The sequence below is a fragment of the Epinephelus fuscoguttatus genome, linkage group LG16 (assembly GCF_011397635.1).
Source record: "Epinephelus fuscoguttatus linkage group LG16, E.fuscoguttatus.final_Chr_v1".
In the NCBI taxonomy this organism is placed as follows: domain Eukaryota; kingdom Metazoa; phylum Chordata; class Actinopteri; order Perciformes; family Serranidae; genus Epinephelus; species Epinephelus fuscoguttatus.
In genome coordinates, this window is record NC_064767.1 from 11,299,822 (window position 1) to 11,319,155 (window position 19,334).

The window sequence follows — 19,334 nt, forward strand, 5'->3', positions numbered from 1 at the left end:
TGAAGGCCACACAGGTGGGAATACGGATGTTTCCCAGGTGACACTTGTGTTTTGATGTTTATTTTGGGGTCAAACGTCACACTGTATGAGGCAAAACAAAACCTGTTTGGGCTGGTTCAGACCTGAATGTGTGTGTTGGGCCAGAAATGTATCCATATATGTGTCTGTGTCTGTGAGATTATATACTGTATGTGTACCTTGTGTATATGCCTAATGTGTATATAAGGGAGAGACACTGTGTGTATAAGACAGTGTACATAAGACTGTGTGTGTGTTTGCTGCAGTGTCTGGTGACATCTGCTGCGTTGTTGGCCAGGAGCGGAGCGCAGCGGGCTGCAGGAGCCTCAGACTAAGGAGATGAAAGCCGAGGTCACAACCTGGACCAGTGGGACAAGACACACTCACTCACTCACTCACACAACACACAAATACAAAGTCACACATGCAAACGTTAAGACACACACACAGACTGTATGCACGTGGCACACACACTGCAAACATATGTCCCACACACACAGCATGCAGAGGGGGGCATACAAGCACACAAGGACAAGAGATGTAAGAATAAACAGGGCAAAGATAAAACAGTTAAGCAGACAAAACAACATGAAGAGAGACTAAATACAAAGCCACACACACAAACACACACTGACAGTATGAAAAAGATGACGCAAGCACAGAAAGCAAAGCCCCACATCATCAGGGGCAACAGTTTAATCAGTTTAATTAACAAACACATGCATGTATGCATGTAAGCAAAAACACACACACACACACACACACACACACACACAGATAGAAGATATGGTGCGTGCCAAGAGATAGTGTGCCAAAAGCTGCACAGAGCAGGGTGTGCCTGTGTGTGAGTGCAAGCATGTGTGTGTGCTAGGGTTGAAACTAACGACTTTTTTCATTATTGATTAATCTGCTGATTTTCACAATTAATTGACTGATCATTCAGAAAATAGTGAATTAAGGCCATCCAACCTTCTGAGAGTCCAGGGTGATGTCTTTAAATGTTTTTTTTTGTCAGTCTAAAACTCAATGCGATATAGGAGAGAGAAAAGCAGGAGGAGCAGCAATCTCCATATTTGACAGGCTGACACTGGCATTTTCAGACATTTTAGGAGGACAGATTATTCGATTAACGATTAATCCACAGATAAATTAGTTGCTGATTAGTTTTCTGTTGATCAAGTAATCGTTGCAGCTCTACTGTGCGCTCAAAGAAAAACACGAATAATAATATGTTAAAGGTGCAGCTGTGAAAAGAGCAATATTAACATATGTAGATTGTTTTTTCAATTAGCCACTTAATCTTTTAATCTATTAAATATTAGAAAGTGGTTTAAACGCCCAAACACAAGTACCCAGACCTCATTTCAGTTGATTTGTTGGGCCAAAAGTCCAAATCACATAGATATTTAGTTTACAATGGGCTGTTTTATTTATACAAAAATATTTGTGCTGTCTCTCTCTCTGACTCACTCACACACCACACAAAGAATACAAATAGACAGTGTCCCAAATGAACACCACCCCACACACACTCAGACACAGATACGGTCACACACAAATAAGACACCTGCACAGAGATGTCGTTAGAGAGACACACACACACACACACACACACACACACACACACACACACACACACACACACCTCATGGTGGTGGTAGCAGTTAGTCAGCAGACCAGCCATGTGACGGGGTGGTGTGGTGTGGATTAGGGGGCCAGTAAGCCTATTAGGGCGACAGGAGGGACCACCCGGCCTCCACAGCCACCTACATCCCACTAACACACACACAGAGCACCCTAACGCATAACTGACTGGACACACACTCACATACATAGCCCTCCAGACACAGGTGCAGGTTCTCACCAATGACACCAACACACCCACAGACACACAGCAAGATACAGACACACACACACACACACACACACACACACACACACACACACATTGTTTTTTTATGCTGGGAGCTTAATTCTGTGGAGTAATTTGCTCTATATTGTGTGTGTGTCTTCATTTTCTTAGTCAGCCCATAATACTGTATGTGCTTCAATGAACAAAAATAATACATTTTAGCTGCGTAGTAGCAGAAAATGGCAGCATTTAGAGTTGCAATAGTTATGTGTGTGCGCCTCCAGTGCAAGCTCACTGTGTGTTTGTGGTTGTGTGTATGTGCCTGTGTGGGGAGGGGTCCAAGCATGGGGGGTAATCACCAGCATCTGTTGCCTCTCCTCAGGGCGATTAATTAGATTAAATTAATTTGGAAAGCGTGTGTGAATGTGTGATCCCATACTAAGAACCCCCCGCCTCCCTACAGTGACACACACACACACACACACACACACACACACTAATTTACATCCTTCCAGCTTTTAACTATAAAGCATATATTATTCAAAATTAGCACCGTGAGCACACATGAACAACACCAACGAACACACGCGCCCTTCTTTATAACACAATAAATTAGGCCCTTTGAGTTCTCCAAACTATTTAAGAAATGGGAAACGAGCAAAGGTGAAAACTTTGGAGACACATGCGTGCACACGAGCGCAAATTAATCCCAATTTGTCGGCCTCGGCACGGGAGAAACTTTTGGGATTTCATACTTCATACCAGCTTTTGTCACCTTTGCGTGAATAGCCAAGGGCTGAAATAATTGTGTTTTTCTTCCCCGAGGCCCAGTCAGCGCTCACAAGCCACTGGCCTACGTAATGTGTTCCAGACAGAGAGAGGGGAGGGAGGGGGGGCAATATACACACCATGGGTACAATACAGAGGGATGGCGTGTGTGTGTATGTGTGTGTATAGGTAATGGAGGTAGGTTAGCTTGTGTGTGTGCGAGTGGTTGGGTGTCATGGTTTTTCACTGTGTGAGCGATGAGATGACTATGTGTTGGTGTGTGACTGTATGAGTGTGCGAAAGTGGGAGGAATGTGGCGTGGAAATGGCCTTAATGGAGTTGGATGTGGTCCACAATAGACAGGACATCACCTCAGAGAGAGGACTGAAAAGGAGAAAGAGACAGAGAGGAAGAGAGATAGAGGAGGGGAAAGAAAGCAGTAACAACACGGCCTGAGGATGGACAGAAACATTACCATAAGCCATGATTTAAAAAATCCCTCGATATACTGTACATAGTTAAATAAGTCAAACGTTGGTCTATACACGCTGCATTAAAGCTGACAGTTGTCCCCACACCCTATATCTTTATGTAAACACATAACATTTAATTAATACTAAGCAAATGTTCTAGAAAAGATCAGAATTCACTGGGTTATTTATGATGTTTGTAAGAGTGTGTGACAAATGCAGCGAAAACACATTCACCCTTAATGCAACAATTGTGTAGGTTTAAAGTATTAAAAGAGGTGGTTAAAAGACATGAGTCCTTAAAGTGGCAATTTCAAAACCAATATTTAAAACGTGGAAACATGCAGCAGACAGGCTGTCAAACAGTGTAAGCAGTGATTTGGCAGAGCAGCCATAGATTTGGAAATTCCTTCTTTTTTGAGTGACATTGATGTAATGTGAGTGAAAAAAGGTGAAGTGTGACTTGGAGGGAGAGAGATGGGGGGTGGAGCAGGGAGAGTGAGCCTTGGAGTGTGTATCACTGTATATTCAATGTATTCAGACATGATAGCTGCTCACTTTAAATACAACAGTCCTATGTGTGTACGCGTGTGTGTGTGTGGGTCTGTGCGTTATTTAAATCCTCCCTCAAAGCTTTGAAGATGAGGGAAGTTGGTCTACCATCTCCAGCTTTGGTTGATATGCAAACGCAGAGAGAATACACACAGACATACATACACACATTAGCCCCCCTCATGCACATACACACACACAAAAGAGCCTGTCAGCACAATGCCTTCAAATATAGCCGTCCAATCTTTTGACTCTCAATTTGCCCACCTTTTTGATAATACGCGCCTATTTGAAAAAGGGTGAAAGGCAAGGGTAGCATGCAATTTAGAGATACTACTGTGTAGCCATTTTCAGCCTGCCACCTCTCTCTCCCTTCATCGCTTTCTCTTCTTCACTCTCTCTCTCCATCTTTTGATTATGCGATTTGCCTTGGCAGACGAACAAATAGAGGAGAGAAAAAGGTAGTGTTTGACACTGCCATTTTCAATGACAAAATACAATCAAACCAGGGCCAGTAATTCGACGGGGAGGGATTAGCCTAGTGCGAGGTTGGGCCCCCAGATTAAGACGAAGCCACAGCGCGGGGATCTTGAATTTCATCATCTCCGGCGCTCGGGCACAATGGCGTATTCTTCCCCTTTCTCCTCCACCGTCTGATGAGGGGTCAGGAGAACTCACCTCTCCTCTTCTTCTGTTCCTCCTGCTCAGAGCAGCACTCAGTACCGCATTCATTCATCCTGCCTGACTTTATATTAGCTTAGATACCTGAAAGGTGAGGGTGGTGTGTGCGCGGGGGGATCTGAGCTGTCCATACACTCATGCAAAGTCAGAGGAAAATATGATCAGACATACACAAATATCTCATGTTTGGGTACTGTTACACCTTTCATCACACACACATCAACACAGACATTCTGACATGCCGCCGCACAAAGATACCTTTCCCACTGACACACATACACAAACACTCAGGTGACATAAGGGGGTAATCCAACTGATTTATCTGTGAATGTTTGTAAAATGGCTTTCACAGATCTTAGGGCACACTGCCCTCTTGTGGCCAATTTGTGTACTTCCTTAATTTCTGCTTACTTACTGCTGTTGTAGTGAGAAACCAGGAACCTAGTGTCTTTAAATTAAAAGACTCAATGCACTTTGACTCGAAACATAACTTAATCAGTTTAGTAAATAATATGAAAAGTTGCTTTACTTTTATACGTTACACCTGGAAATATGAACTATAGGTGAAGCTGAGAATGACTGCTTGAGCTGGACAATGTTCCTCTGCAAACCAACCTTCATATGTTTTAAGGGTAATAACAGTAAGGGTCATAGTACTCAGCAATTCAACGGGTTTAAGTCACAGCACAGCACCAGTCAGTACCACTTAAGTCCTGAGGAAAGAAATGTCTCAGTGCAGGTGGGCTTTCTATGAAGACACCCTTACAGTAGCATGCAAATGCAGGGCGTCGTGGCTTAGTGGATAGAGCACGCGCCCCGTGTACAAGTCCAGCATGTGGCTCTTTGCTGCATGTCATTCCCATTTTTTTAAAAATTTTTTTAAGATATTTTTGGGGGGCATTTTTTTGCCTTTAATGGACAGGACAGTTAAGTGTGAAAGGGGGAGAGAGAGAGGGGATGACATGCAGCAAAGGGCCACAGGCTGGACTCGAACCCGGGCCGCTGCGGCAACAGCCTTGTACATGGGGCGCCTGGTCTACCACTAAGCCACCGACGCCCCATGTCATGCCCATTTTCTCTCCCCCCTTCACACTTGGCTTTCCTATCAATTAAAGGCAAAAAAAATGCCTCAAAAATATATTATATAAAAGAAAAGAATAGCATGCAAATGAAAAATTAAAACCATATGTGTCTCCTTCTCAACCATCACTTAGAAATCAAAAGCAGTGTGTGGTGGAGTGTTTATCTGTAGAGAACCTGCCCTATGCCTGTATTTTTTTATTTTCACCTTATTTTAGTTTGTGCGGGACGTGTCTGAGTGTCAACCTTTGGAAAGTGGTGTAAAGCTCCCAGTCAATAGCAGTGCATGACTGGGACTCTACAAAAACATAGCGACCAGGGTTACACCGCTGTCTCTGTCTGTCTCCTGCTCTGTGGATCCTTGCTGCAGGTCTGTGTGTCTGTTTGATCGAGGGCGAGGTTAAGCTACACACACACTACTTTCTTCATTCACTCTCTAGCTCCCTTAACCATATATCCATATCTGCTCTCGTAGTCTCGTTGAGCCGAGGAGGGCGGCCAAGTATAAATGTCTGTTTACAAACAGCAAGTGACAAATCCTGCATACTATACCGCTAACATTAAAAAAAAAAATAACATACAGGCAGAGAGGTCAAGATTTAAAGCCACAAACCTGACAACACACTTGTGATACTAGAAATATGAGCATAAGAATAAAGCTGTCTGTCCATTATAAGTCTTTTAATTTAAATTACTAAATGTCATACCCAAAAAAAGCAAGCAAAATGTACCCCTGTCTACTTCCTGTTTATTATTCATAAAACCATCTAAGGCCCTAAACCCCCCCAAAGGTGTTTTCTAAATAAACAAATACATCCAGAAATCACACCATTAGTCTTTATCCCATTTTTTCATCATGGCGCTCCCTCTACATCTGAGCACGTAAGGGTATAAGGTTGCTTTCTTCCTCTCCTCCCTCCCTCCTCTGTGCTCTCCATTCCTGCTGTCAGGGGGCTGGTGGGGCTTTGATCTTTCTGTCATTAGTCAGGTATGCAGAGACACAGGCAAACCCACAAACTTGTCTTTTTCTCTCCCTTTCTTGCTCTCCTTTTTGCTCTCTCCCACGCTCTGGCCAGAGAGAACCGGCTGACCTGCTTGTCTTCTCAGCTTTCTATCAAAGAGAGAAAGGTAGAGCAGTTTCTGCTGTCGTTCCTTTGAGCTTGACGTGTACAGAAAGTGACAGTGGCAAAGCACTCAGCCAGCTCCTTTTCTTTTTTCCATCTACATTCTTAAAAAAAAAAGAGGGTTGAGGAGTATCAGAGGTCTATCCCTGTTGATCACCAGTGATGCCCCCTTCTCTTAGCGTTAAAAAAGTTTACACATCAGAGCATTTGGAAGTTGGCATCAGCTCTGAGAATTCATTTAAGATTCATTTGCTCATCTTAGTGACTCTCAGGAGCTCTAACGTTTAAAGATTAATTCCTGCATAAGTGCCATCTCTTTCCTGTAACTGCTAATGTTTACTTCAAATGAAACAAAACGTGTTAGACAGCTATACCTTCCAAAAAACACGCATGCCAGCAAAAACAAAGTCAGAGCAGAGTATCAACTTTGTCTCCAAATGCTGAATGGCATTCTTGACTTCTTACTGTTACAGCAGTTTTGGCAACACATGCCCAGGCTTGCATTTCTCAGGAACACAAAACTGGCACAATGTGCAACAGTTACATGAAACACCCTGAGGGACTTCATTAGTGATCTTTCAAACTGGGCTACCTAAAATAAAATTTTTGACCAGCACAGCCAAATGTGAGGACCAGACGGGGACACTCAAATACTTTAAGGAAGGTCACGCTTTTCCTGTGATCTGTGTGAGTATATTAAGCAAGGGGGGCTCCTCCTTCAACTACAGGACCAGGACAAGCACCTGAGACAAGCATGGACCCACCCTGTTGAAGGGAATTTCTACCAGGTCAAAAGGCATTGCCCTGTGGCAAATCTTGACCTCTGATCTCACAGAGCAAAGTAAATTATCGATTTTATCATAGTGACAACTAGTAGAATGACAGAGATATGCTGTTATGTTTTCCTCCAATGTTACAGAGCACAGATTAATTAGAATACAGGCAATATTTCTGTAGGTTGGTAACTTTTATTACCAAGATTCTTTAACTGCATTGCCTTTTCAAGCCTCAAATGTCTTCAGATACATATTCTAGTGACTGTTTGGCTTCAAAATGAGAAAATTTGTGATCTGGCCGCCATGTTGGATACAGTTAAATGGGAGCCCCAGGCACCGCCAACCAGCTGGACCAACTTTCTCATTTTACAGCAAAACCGTGTGCTAAAATATGTTTCTGGAAACATGTGACGAGAGAAATAGTCAATGCAGTAATAGAATCTTGATTCATATTTGATCAGTGCTGCCTAGTTTGACAGTTTGACTGCAGTTCATGTAGTGACTGACATGACTGACAGCTGTGTTAGAGACTCCTCTGCTGCGTTAGAGACTCCTCATCTCTGGCTGGTTGTTGCTGAGCACGCTGGGTCTGATTCTAGCAAATGCCATTAGCAGCAGTGCGAACATGATTTTAGTCATAGACTATCTATCTTATGTACTTCTTTCAGAATGTAATGACAGCTTCACCAAATATGACACAATATTACTTCTAGAAATGTTACCAACTGTCTTTTTAAGTGTTTAGGAGACACCAAAATGACAGCACTGCCCCAGAAAGCAATCATCATACATTTTATAATAACCTCACATTTCTACTAACAGGCTAAAACCAGAAATGTGTAAGCACAAAGGCCTAATTTGTCTGACATATCTATATTGCTTAGGCACACCATGTCACAGAACAGGCTCCAGCAGATGTTTAAACACAGCAAATCACTTCTGAACGGCAAGTTTCCTGTTCCCTAGCCACTGGTACATGTCCAAAGTCTTCTCTCTGTTTCCCTATGTTCCCCTCCCTCTTCCCTCAATCCATCCCTCCCATTTTCCCAAATTGCTCAATCAGTTCCTCTCTCTTCTCCTTCTCCTTCCCTCTCTCTTGAGTCCTAGTTTTCATCTAACAGTGCATAGCATTAAATGGCCCTTGCCTTACAAACAGTCCAGTCCTTCTTCCTCTGCTTCTGTTGCCTTGAACAGTTATGTGACCAATATGACAAAATGCAAGATAGGGAAAATGACTGTTGCATTCTAAAAATAAAGTTGAACAAATGAATAAATTATTAAATATATGGATACGTAACTACTGCCAACCGTTGTTGGTAATTAGATTACTAGAATAATACTAGAATACTAGATATTACAAAAGCACACCTGAGGTTTGCAGCCTCAGGATTGCTTATAGAATTACAGGCTGTTAATGCCATAAACACACACACATATACACACACACACAAACACCTGTGCTAAACACTCATTGTGGTCATGCATGTATGCCAACATGATGTAAGTCAGTGCTTGTGGTTGAATCTGAGAGCTACCATTCACACTGAGAGAAGGATGTAATAGCATGGTCTGACCACATGGTGGCAGAAGCTGCATATGTAATGCCAAGAGGATTTCTATAGACAAGTTGCTGATGAGAAATAATACCTTTATTGAGTTTAACCTTGAAGTTGTCATCACCAGACATTGTACGTGACTGTTCAGGTGCTTCAGAGCAAGGCATCCCATCATAGAGTATCCCCTTTTCCCCCACATACAGTTAAAGAAAATACAAAAACAAAAATGGTACTTACATTTTCAATAACAAATGTCCACTCTTTGTCTTCAAACTCCTCTGCATGGGGGTCCTGCAGGGGTAATGGAGAAAGCAATGTTTAAGTACACAACATACAGTATACTTAATTTCACTGCAACCACAGTGCATTTAATAGAGCATCAAAACTAGACTTCAGAAATAATTATGAACCATCACGCAACCTGTCTTACGCAACACTCAATAATTCAGTCTTGAAGCAATTCATGTCATTAACTGGAGATTTTCAATTTAGTGTGCCAGAAGACTTACAACACAAAAGCTACAACACAGAAGACTCACAGTTTATGAGTGACAGCTTCTCTTCTCTGCTTATACTCTCTATTCTTGCTCCATTTACCCACTGACCTGGTTTGACCTTCCTCTCTCGTGTATGTGTCTGATGTTTTGATTTAATGAGGTAACTTTTAATTACATGTTAACGAGTTACTGACTCTTGGCCTGACTGCAACAACCACTGACTTTCTACATGTGTATTGCTGTTTATGCCGGTCCAGTATGGAATTCAGTTTGTGTGTGTATCTCTGTTTTAACCATGGGTTTTAATTGTAAAGTATACTTTTTACTTAATGGACAAGCAAACTTCAAACTGAACAGAAAGCAGAAACACTAAAACATCAAACATCAATTAATCATGATGTGATAATGGAGACGAATGCAAAACTATGGATGTTTCTCTGCCTGCCTGGTCCAGTTTGCCTCTCTATTGATACACTGTACTTGTGTCTCTGTGTTGTCTCACTTCCTGCCTCTCTGGCTGTGAGATGATGAGAGGAGACAGTAATGGAGGCAGCAAGACAACAGGCAGCCCTGTATTACTGTGCTGGCGCAGACGACCTTCACTGCCCTTGAGCAGAACATACACACAACCACAAATGGATGCTGGACATACAAAGACATGCAAATCTAACCTGATCAACCTACTCCTTTCACACACACATATTCACAGAAACAATGCACACCTAATCCAGTGCTAAAGCACACATATGCACAATGCACTGCTCAAACAATTAAAACCATCAAATTACTTATTTGTGCAAATCTAAAATGATGGTTTAATAGTTAGCGAAGTAGTGTATCAAGTTAAAATCCAAATTTGGTAGGATAAAGCTGCATTTCTGTAACTCATATTATCGAAAATCATTTACCACGGGGTTAACCATTAAAATAGCTATTCTAATACATGACTTTGGGGTCAGATATTATGAGATAATCATTTGCTGTAACTGTTGCTATTACTTTTTGCCTTTTCCAGACAAAATGATAAATCAATTAATCAATACTGAGTATAATCGTTTGTTGCAGCCCCAGCACTACACCTACACCTACACACAAGCAAACACATGCACTGATGCCCTTTCTGTCTGACTATGCCTCTGACACACCCCAGGAAATCAATATTCCTGCAGTCTGGCACAACAGTTCAACACAACACCCACATGCACACAAACACACACAGCGAGTCATGCAGCTGCCCCATCCTTCTTTTGTTTCACTGCCTTATAAACTGCTTCTAAAAGCCAACAGAGTCTGATATTATCAGCCATCTCGGTTTAGTCTCAGTTTATGGAGTTGTCTGCAGTGTTTAGTGCTGCAAGCTGCAGGTCAGTGACAGTGCATAACCCTTTTCTTCTGACTTAGAGTCATTAATGTTTTGAAATTAACAAAGTTACATCAAGATCTTCTACAAGTTTAGAAAATGCAGATGATACTAAGTGCGCACTCTGCTTTCTGAACATCGTTGCTGTTCTGATAGATTCTGCCCACAAATGAGCAGCCAGAACGCTGCCCGGTTAAGTTACATATTAATTCCAGCATTTCTTCCTGTCTACAAAGTTCAGCTGAGGCTCCCTGCTGGTGTACATCTCCCTAAGGAACAGGCTGAAATACTGCTGAGCTCAGCTGTTTTCACTGCAGAGCTTCAGGCCAGACAGGGGTGTAAGCGCATCTCTAAATCACTCTCAACGTTTGCTTTAGCCTTGAGTCGACACACTGCAGAAATATCTAAATTATGAGTTGGATTTTCACAGACTTAGACCCGCATTCAGCAATCTTTTTTATATTCAAAGGTTACTCATGAAGTTCGAAGACGCGAGAGACAGATGGTCAGAATAGTTTCAGCAGAGGTTTCATATAAATCCTTAATTTTAGTCCTTCATATGGCTTAAACTCTGAAAACTCTGGATCCTACATTTACCATTAATGCAACGGACAGCATCTATTTGTTAGACCCTCCCTATCTAGTAAATACCTACGAATTTCAAAATCCATGCCTTGTTGTGCAGGCTTTCCATCATAAATTTGTAGTGTAACCCTGATTATATCATCATGGCAACAAAATACATTATACAGCTATTTTAATAGGATGAGTATGTCTCTTCATGACGAGTAAAATGACTTCTATTTGTAAAACTAGTGCAGTGTTCCTTTAAAAAAGAATCATATGACCCAACGTGATAATTCTGTGCTACTTCATTATTCATCGGAGCTGTGTTTATCTCCTAGCAGTCGGAAATCGCTTAATTTCCACTGTAGCAGCTGTAATGAAAGAAAAGTATTCTGATGCAGATGGCAGAGGTGATATTATTTGGTTTATGGCTTCATCAAACAGATGTGGGTGAACCCTGTCCTCAGTGGCTTTGCTTTGTCTCATTACAAAAACTGCTTTATTACTTCCTCTGGGACTGGAAGTGGAAGTGGGCCCAGAATAGAGAGACACGAACATCTACAGCAGTGCTAGACAAGCACAGGCCTAGAAAACTGAGGCAGTACACATGAAAGTTGGGCTTTTTTTTTTACATATGTACTTTCACAGACACCACTGTGTGCCTTCAAAGAAAAGAGCTTCGAACACCTACACAAGGCAGAGGCAGGTACGTAGGTATTTGTGGCAGGAGGGCTAGTAAAGATACAGAGAGGTAATAAGACACTGGGCTCTGAGCTAGCCTGTCAGCACAGAGGCCCAGCATGTTTAAGTAAGCCAGGCACGGTGACAGATACTGTCTGTACAACTGTGTCATTTACAGACACAACTGTATTATTATACCTATAAACAGACCTTGCAGTCATATAATAAATACATTCTTTTTATGCACAAATCAAAAACATAAGACTCTAATCTACTCTTAATATCATTCCTCCTACTTATGATGCATTTATGTAATGAAAAACACACACCTATTTAGTGAAATTAAACACATCTTAAAAATAAAAGTCAAACCTCATGCTCTATAAACAACTCTAGTCCACCTTAAATATAGATATACTTGTCTCAGTGCTAATAAAACAGCTGTGGCCTACCTTGAAAAGAGTGACAGTGATCTCGATGTTCTCTGGTACAGGCCACACCACCACTCCTCTGTAGGGATTTTTGATGCCAGGCTGCCAGCTGTGGGACTGCAGGACAAAGGGACAAAATAATAAAGATTCATACTTGTTTAAATGTTTGTTTATTTTATTTGACGATGCCACTTATCAAATTCACACCTTAGAGGATTTCCGCCGACTCCTGCGTGTCCAAACCACCACCAGTTTGTCTGGTTGCCTGTGAGGAAGGACAGAAAAGATAGATGAGTGAAGAAGACAAAAGGTATCAATTCATCAATCCATCTTTCTCTGTCTCCATGTACCTACACATCAGCATGTTAAGACCGTCAGTCCAATTGATCAGCTTGTATCGTAATGCCTGATGTTTTAAAACGCTGATAAGCCTTTTCCTGTACACACACACACACACACACACACACACACACACACACACACACACACACCAACAACAACAACACATACACACACCTGCACAGCCACTCACAGAATGAATAAATCATGAGACACAGCTAAACCCTGGCTTCGTCTCTGTGGACTGCAGCATACCCAACAGGACACACACTCACACAAGAGGTTAGTGTGACAGGAGAAAACTAAAGGAGGTTGAGAGCTACGACAACCTAAGCTAGTCCAGGTCAATCACACTGTGCTGACAACTGACAGGAGACACAGTGTAATCTGACTAAATGAAATAGCAGGGAAAGGGGAGAAAAGTAGCCAAAGTACAAGTGAAATACTCCATCCCTCAGAAAATGATTAACAGAGCACATAGACAACATAAAGATTGATTTTTTTTGTCACCTCTCCTGACACTTCACCTCCCTTTGATACTAAATTTAATAGAAGGAACACACAGTCAGGGTGTTGTGACAGATTATCTGCAGTAAGATGTTCATAGAGGCTCAAGGTGTACATCTTTGTCACATATAAGAGAGGCGATATGTATGATGTGAATTCAAGAGACACAGGTCTCCTAAAAACTGTTAGGCATGTAGCCTGAAGTGTGTTGAGTACAAATGTGCAGCAGTCATGGTCCACTCTGCTGCAATGTCAGCAAATCCATCACAATCAAGCAAGTAAGTAATGTGAAATCACTCTTGATTTAAAGATAATTAACTGTAAATATCAAGACGCATCGAGGGCCAATGTTCTCACAGAGCATTAGCTGACTCATACACACGCACAGTTTATAAAGCATACACTTCATAAATATAAACCTGCATGGAGCTGCTTAATAAATTACAACTGACATGCTACTTTGGCTTAATGTGAAAATAATACTGACAAATTAGGGACTGTAAAACTCTCTCCCTCATACACACTATATATCACATCATGTACACTTTGAGAATTCATCAGAAATCATGGCCAAAGCAGTAAGCGAGCTGCCAAGCTGGCAAGTCTGAACCTGCGTGCCTGTCACTCCTGGTGCATGAGTGTATTGTAAAAGAGTGTGTGTGTGTGTGAGGTGAAGTTCTGAGGCTGAAATGTTTAACTTCTATATTAAAAATACCACTTAATAGTAACATTTAACCTTCAACACTAATATTTACATTTTAATAGGAATGGCCTGGCTCAGTATCAGCCTGATGAAGACCTCACTAAGCACACCATGCACTGGACATGACATGAACCAAGCTGTCAGGACTTTATCCTGGCTTACCTTGATAAAGTGCCTCCATAAAAATACATTTACACCCCAAATCCTAGAATATAGGCCAAACCACGCTTTGGCTTTTGGCCATAGAGAACAGGGTGGCACTGATACCTGATGCCAATCTACAACACTGTTTGTCAATAGGAGAGTCTGTGTTTAAGTCACTGTTTTGGCAAGTATCCACACAATGAGTTCTCCAGCTCCAGCCCCAGCTCCCAAGCTGATGCTCTGTTACTGATCCTTTGACCTCACAATGGAGAAAAGAAAGGGAACAAACCGCCCTACAGGGATCAATTAAAATCACTTTATTCTTGTCTTCTGCCAGGCTTTGTTCGAGCACGACCAATAAATCGTCTAGGCCGATATTACCTTATCACAGATATGACGGTACTGGCATTAGACTACATAGTACACCGTCTATCTTGGTCACAATTCTGCAGTGACCAAACTGATACTACTACTACTACTACTGTACACTTCAATTACAGGTGAGAATGCCACATATTTATTGGCAAGACATCATGACAACTTTAAAAATACAAAAATAAGGCAAAGTCACCTGATGAAACCAAACAGATGGAGGTCAGCATGTGGTAGGTGATGTGAGCCTCTTTATATCTGTGGCAATAGCCCTGTATCAATAGCTTTGAGTGCACATACTCCAGAGTTAAGCATCACAAGCACAACAGTGGGTTTATGTTTGCATGGGCCCTTATGTCAAAGACTCTTGCAGAATAACAGCAACGCAGCCATTCTGGGAAAAGAATGACTGACTGTGTGAAAGAGAGAGAGAGAGAAGACACAACCGAGAGAAGAAAGGAGAAAACAGAAAGACAGAGAGGGAAGGAAAGACGAGGGGTGAGAGGGAAAAGAGAGCAGAGGAGAGAGGGAGAATGACAGGCAACAATTTCAGCCTCGAGGAGAGCCCTCACATAGAGAAGCTATTGTCCGATAACACAGGCCATATCAGAGAGCATGCAGACACACACTAAATATCATCCCTTGTTTTTTCCCTTTGTACTGTACCCGCTGTGCTATGAGAAAAATTTAAACCATTTGTCTGCAGGCTAACTGACTTCTTCACACTTTCTCATGTACGGCTTCAACCTAAGGCCTGCATTTTCTTCTCTGTTTAACAGGAATCAATGAGCCATCAGCGAGGAATGCCACAGCAGAAGAAAGAAATGTGATGAAGACAGCCACAGAGTGCCCTGAAGTAAAGCAGTTAAAGTGTGTGTTCATTACGGCTTGTGTTCAGCAGCTCTCACTCATACAGAAAGCTATTTTAACATTATGGCCTTCAGTTTAAACTGACGGCATGTTAGGGAATGAGATAGTGGGGATTTATTGGAACATATGGCAATACATTTGTGTTTCTTTGAAACAGTCTTGCAGCACATTTTCTGCACTGTTGATGTAATGCCTCAACAGGCTCAGACAGTTTCCCATCATTTTACTGGATGTAGGAGAAACAAAACAGAGATTGTGAGCTCTTTTGCATCTATCAAATGTCATATATACCCTTATTACCCCTGTGAAATGCTGCTTATACAACAAAAAGTAATTTATCTGACTCTCCACAGATGGGTGAAAGAGGAAAATGAAAGACAAAATAAGGATAAAAATGTAAAACTAATCGGCACAGTTTTCATTAGATACATAGATGAAAGATGAACATAAGAATCTGTGATAGCGTGTGAGTGTTTGTGTAGAAGGGGCTGGAGAGAGAGAGGGCAGATATGAGTAAAAGTGGGTCAATAAGCTCAGCAGGAGCTGAGATGAGGGCCCTCTGAGATTGACACAAAACACAGATAAACCCTCCTACATTTATATTTAAGGCATTTAGCTGCGGCTCTCATGCAGAGAAACCTGCAATTAGTGGGCATGTAGGTGTTCAATGTTTTCCTCAAAAGACATTTTAGCATCACAGCAGGTAAGAAAAACATCAACACTTGCAGGAATCACCCTGCAGTTACTGAAGAGGATGTTTCATATACATAATTAGTTACAGACTTTTTCCGTGCAGATCTTTATAATTGGCCTTTTTTGTTTTTAACGTTGCATATTTCTTTGAATTTTATTGTCTTACTAATAACCATACTCCTTGGCTTTAGTGCCATTTCTAAATCTAAATTATACAGTCAGCTCCACGTTTTTTGAATGTGCCTTTGTAAGTGTGAGTTACACTTTGGCGACTGCTGCTGTGCAGTGGAGAAAGCATCTCTGCAGCAGCCGCAGTTCTTCATCAGTGTCTACCTTGTATTAGCTCAGCCACAGTACTGCTAAGCACTCTGAAATATTATGTGAGCACTCACAGCTCAATACAAAATCATGTGCTCATGGGCACGAGAAAAAGGACTCTTAGGAGATGCAGTTACACACAAAAAGATCAAGTAAAACAGGGCAGGTGTAGACTGCAGAGCTGCACTGGTTCAAAACAAATCTGTTCCCCAAATCTGTACAGTTAACTATTTAGTCAGAGCTCAGGGGGAAATGGTGGTTTTACAAAAAATGAAATCATCCTGTGATCTCTAGCTCTTAGGATAATACGTGCCACTTAAAACAGACAGGAAAATAAAGCTTGCTCATCAAAGAAATTAATTTGGCAGCTCAAATATGCTTGTGGTGAAACACTTGAGGCTCCGTGCGCATGTCCATCTGCCTGCATGGTTGGAAGTGGAGGGTGCGTCAGGATGTTACAGCTGCCGTATCTTTCCTGTAGGCAGGAGGACGGAACCACTTCACATTTGATATGACGGCCCCCAGACCAGCATTACACACACATACACATCAACTACACACCCAGATTGTTTTGAAACGCAAACACATAGCAGGGTAGGGCTAAGTTTAGATCAGTGGCAGCGCAATAAAACATGACCCAGTGATAAACACAGTGATAAAGTATAATGTCTTTTCAAAGCCACAACAGTGCTAGGCAACTTCCAGATTCCAGGAGGGGAAGCTGTCCACTAAATATTGACGACCCTTTTAATGCTGAATCAGGTGAAAGAAAATGACTCGACATGGCACCCTATCTCTGGCAATATTCCACCTTGCAGCTGCCTTGCACATGCAGTCTGTGATACAATATGGGATCCCTCAGTACAACACAATAGGACTTGTGACTAAAGCTGCATCAATTAATCTACTTATCGATCAGTTGTCATTTATTCCAGCTTAACTGTAAATATTTTCTGGTTTCTTTACTTTCCTAGACAGTAAATTGAATATCTTTGGGTTGTAGACAAAACAAGACATCTGAGGACTTCATCTTGGAAAACACTGATCGACATTTTTTGCCATTTTTAGAAATTTTATAGACCTAACAACAAATCAATTAATTTCGAAAAATAATGGACATGTTAATCAACAATAAAAATAATAATTAGTTATAACTTGTGACACACACACAAACTGTCATAAAGATAAGATACGCCTTTATTGATCCCATAATTGAGAAATTCCAGGAGTAGAATGTGAAAGGTTTCAAGTAGCAGGAATCTGTGTTAAGATCTGTCACTAAATGACACTCCAAGTCTCCGAGCTGTGGGGCGTATGATCTCAGTCAGATTGTCGGTGAGACCAACAATGAGGAGAAGCCATTGTTTGCCTGTTCAATTTTCTGTGCATGAGGGGCCTGTGTGTTTGTTTGAGAAAGATATGAGTTGATCACAATAGCGTGAAGAAATTAGGAGGAGAGTCAGGGTAAGAAGGAATAGGAGAGGCATGATAAGTATGTCTGCGCGTCTGTGTGTAAGCAGATACAGCATCATCCCGACTAAATGCTGACATTACTCAGAGGAGGAAGAGCTTTGACGTCTGCCGACAGACTTCATGTCTGCCTGTCAATCACAGACATTAGGATACGGGAAAATGTAGATTAGTTTGTGTTGTACTACAGCAGTTGTGAGAGATGAAACAACAGACTACAGCACTGCAATGCATACCAAAACAGACACTGCTGCAATACATACGGGCATAGTGTATGTAATTTAGCACAGACTGCATCACTGCAGTGCATGAAAGATTGAAGTATAATGAGACTGCAGTGTGATACATGCAAAGAATACAGACTGCTGGGTTATAAGAGGTGATTTAAAAAGCCAGTGTAACGTATAGTGATTTTAACATTACCCACACACTCCAATACTGCATTCTCACCTCATATTTATCACCCTATATCATGAATATTTATTTTAATACTGTCCTTATGCAACAGGGATGAAACAATACATACATATTTGTGTATAATATGTATGGACACCTCTTCTCTCTACTCTAAACCGACAAAACACAGTAGTGACTGAGCTTCTATCCAGTGCATGAAAGCTTTAACATTTTCTGTATGTGAGACAGAATACACCACATGCATTCTGTCTCACACACAGAAAATGGTGAGTATATGTTCTCAACACCAACAATGGCAAGTGCTCGGATTAAACAGCAAGACACAACCCCAGTGCATACTGCAAACTCAGCTGTCCTGTCTGTGTTTCCTTATTCTGGTATGGACAGAGTAACTTACAGGATAGGGCTGTTTTAATGACTGTATAATTAAAGCACACTTAAAATATGTGTTTCAGTAGTATCAGTAATATTGACCAGGACTGAATAGAAGAGAAAAAAGTACCACCTACAGATAACTTAGTGGAATAAAGAAAGGATGAGGAAGTCTCCCGCTGAGTAAAGTGATAGCTGAGATCTACAGTGCTACATAACCACAGCCACTTTCTACCAATGATACAGTCAAAATGAAATAAATGACACAGTGACAGTTCAATGCTTTCAAAATACTGTTTACTCAGAGCCCTTACAGCCCCATCATGAAAAGCTTATCTAAAAAATGTTTTTTACACTTGGCCTACTTGGCATTTTTTGATTTAGCACAGACAGCAACAAGAAGATGGCTAAGAGTAGGAAGTGACAAATGAAAGAAAGGGAAAAGAGGGAACAGAGAGGGCTCACTTTGCTGTGCTGTCAGACTGTGGCCTGTGCTATCAAGACAGATGTAGCAGTGCAAACACAATCTGTGTGGCTGTCACACCCCAGACTGCCTGATAAACTAAGCACACACAAGTCCACACACACTGGGCATGACATAAGAGGCAAAGTATGACTTTAAATCTTCATTAAGTCTAATGCAGTGCTCACAGAGTGAGATAAGCGAGGTAAGATGCGTTTTTGAAAACCTGTCCTAACCACTATTTGGATTATCT

General features: G+C 41.5%; 1 protein-coding gene across 5 annotated transcripts in view; it reads right to left on the reverse strand.

Moving 5' to 3' along the window:
- The window catches only part of ehbp1 (EH domain binding protein 1), a 164,787-nt gene that overhangs the window by 132,715 nt on the left and 12,738 nt on the right, over nucleotides 1–19,334 (reverse strand). For all 5 annotated transcript variants that reach the window (XM_049600386.1, XM_049600390.1, XM_049600387.1 and 2 more), the window contains exons 3-5: nucleotides 12,621–12,678; nucleotides 12,435–12,530; nucleotides 9,115–9,168 (exon numbers count right to left, since the gene is read on the reverse strand). In XM_049600386.1, coding sequence (XP_049456343.1) covers nucleotides 9,115–9,168; nucleotides 12,435–12,530; nucleotides 12,621–12,678 — 208 coding nt within the window. The remainder of the gene's footprint in view (nucleotides 1–9,114; nucleotides 9,169–12,434; nucleotides 12,531–12,620; nucleotides 12,679–19,334) is intronic.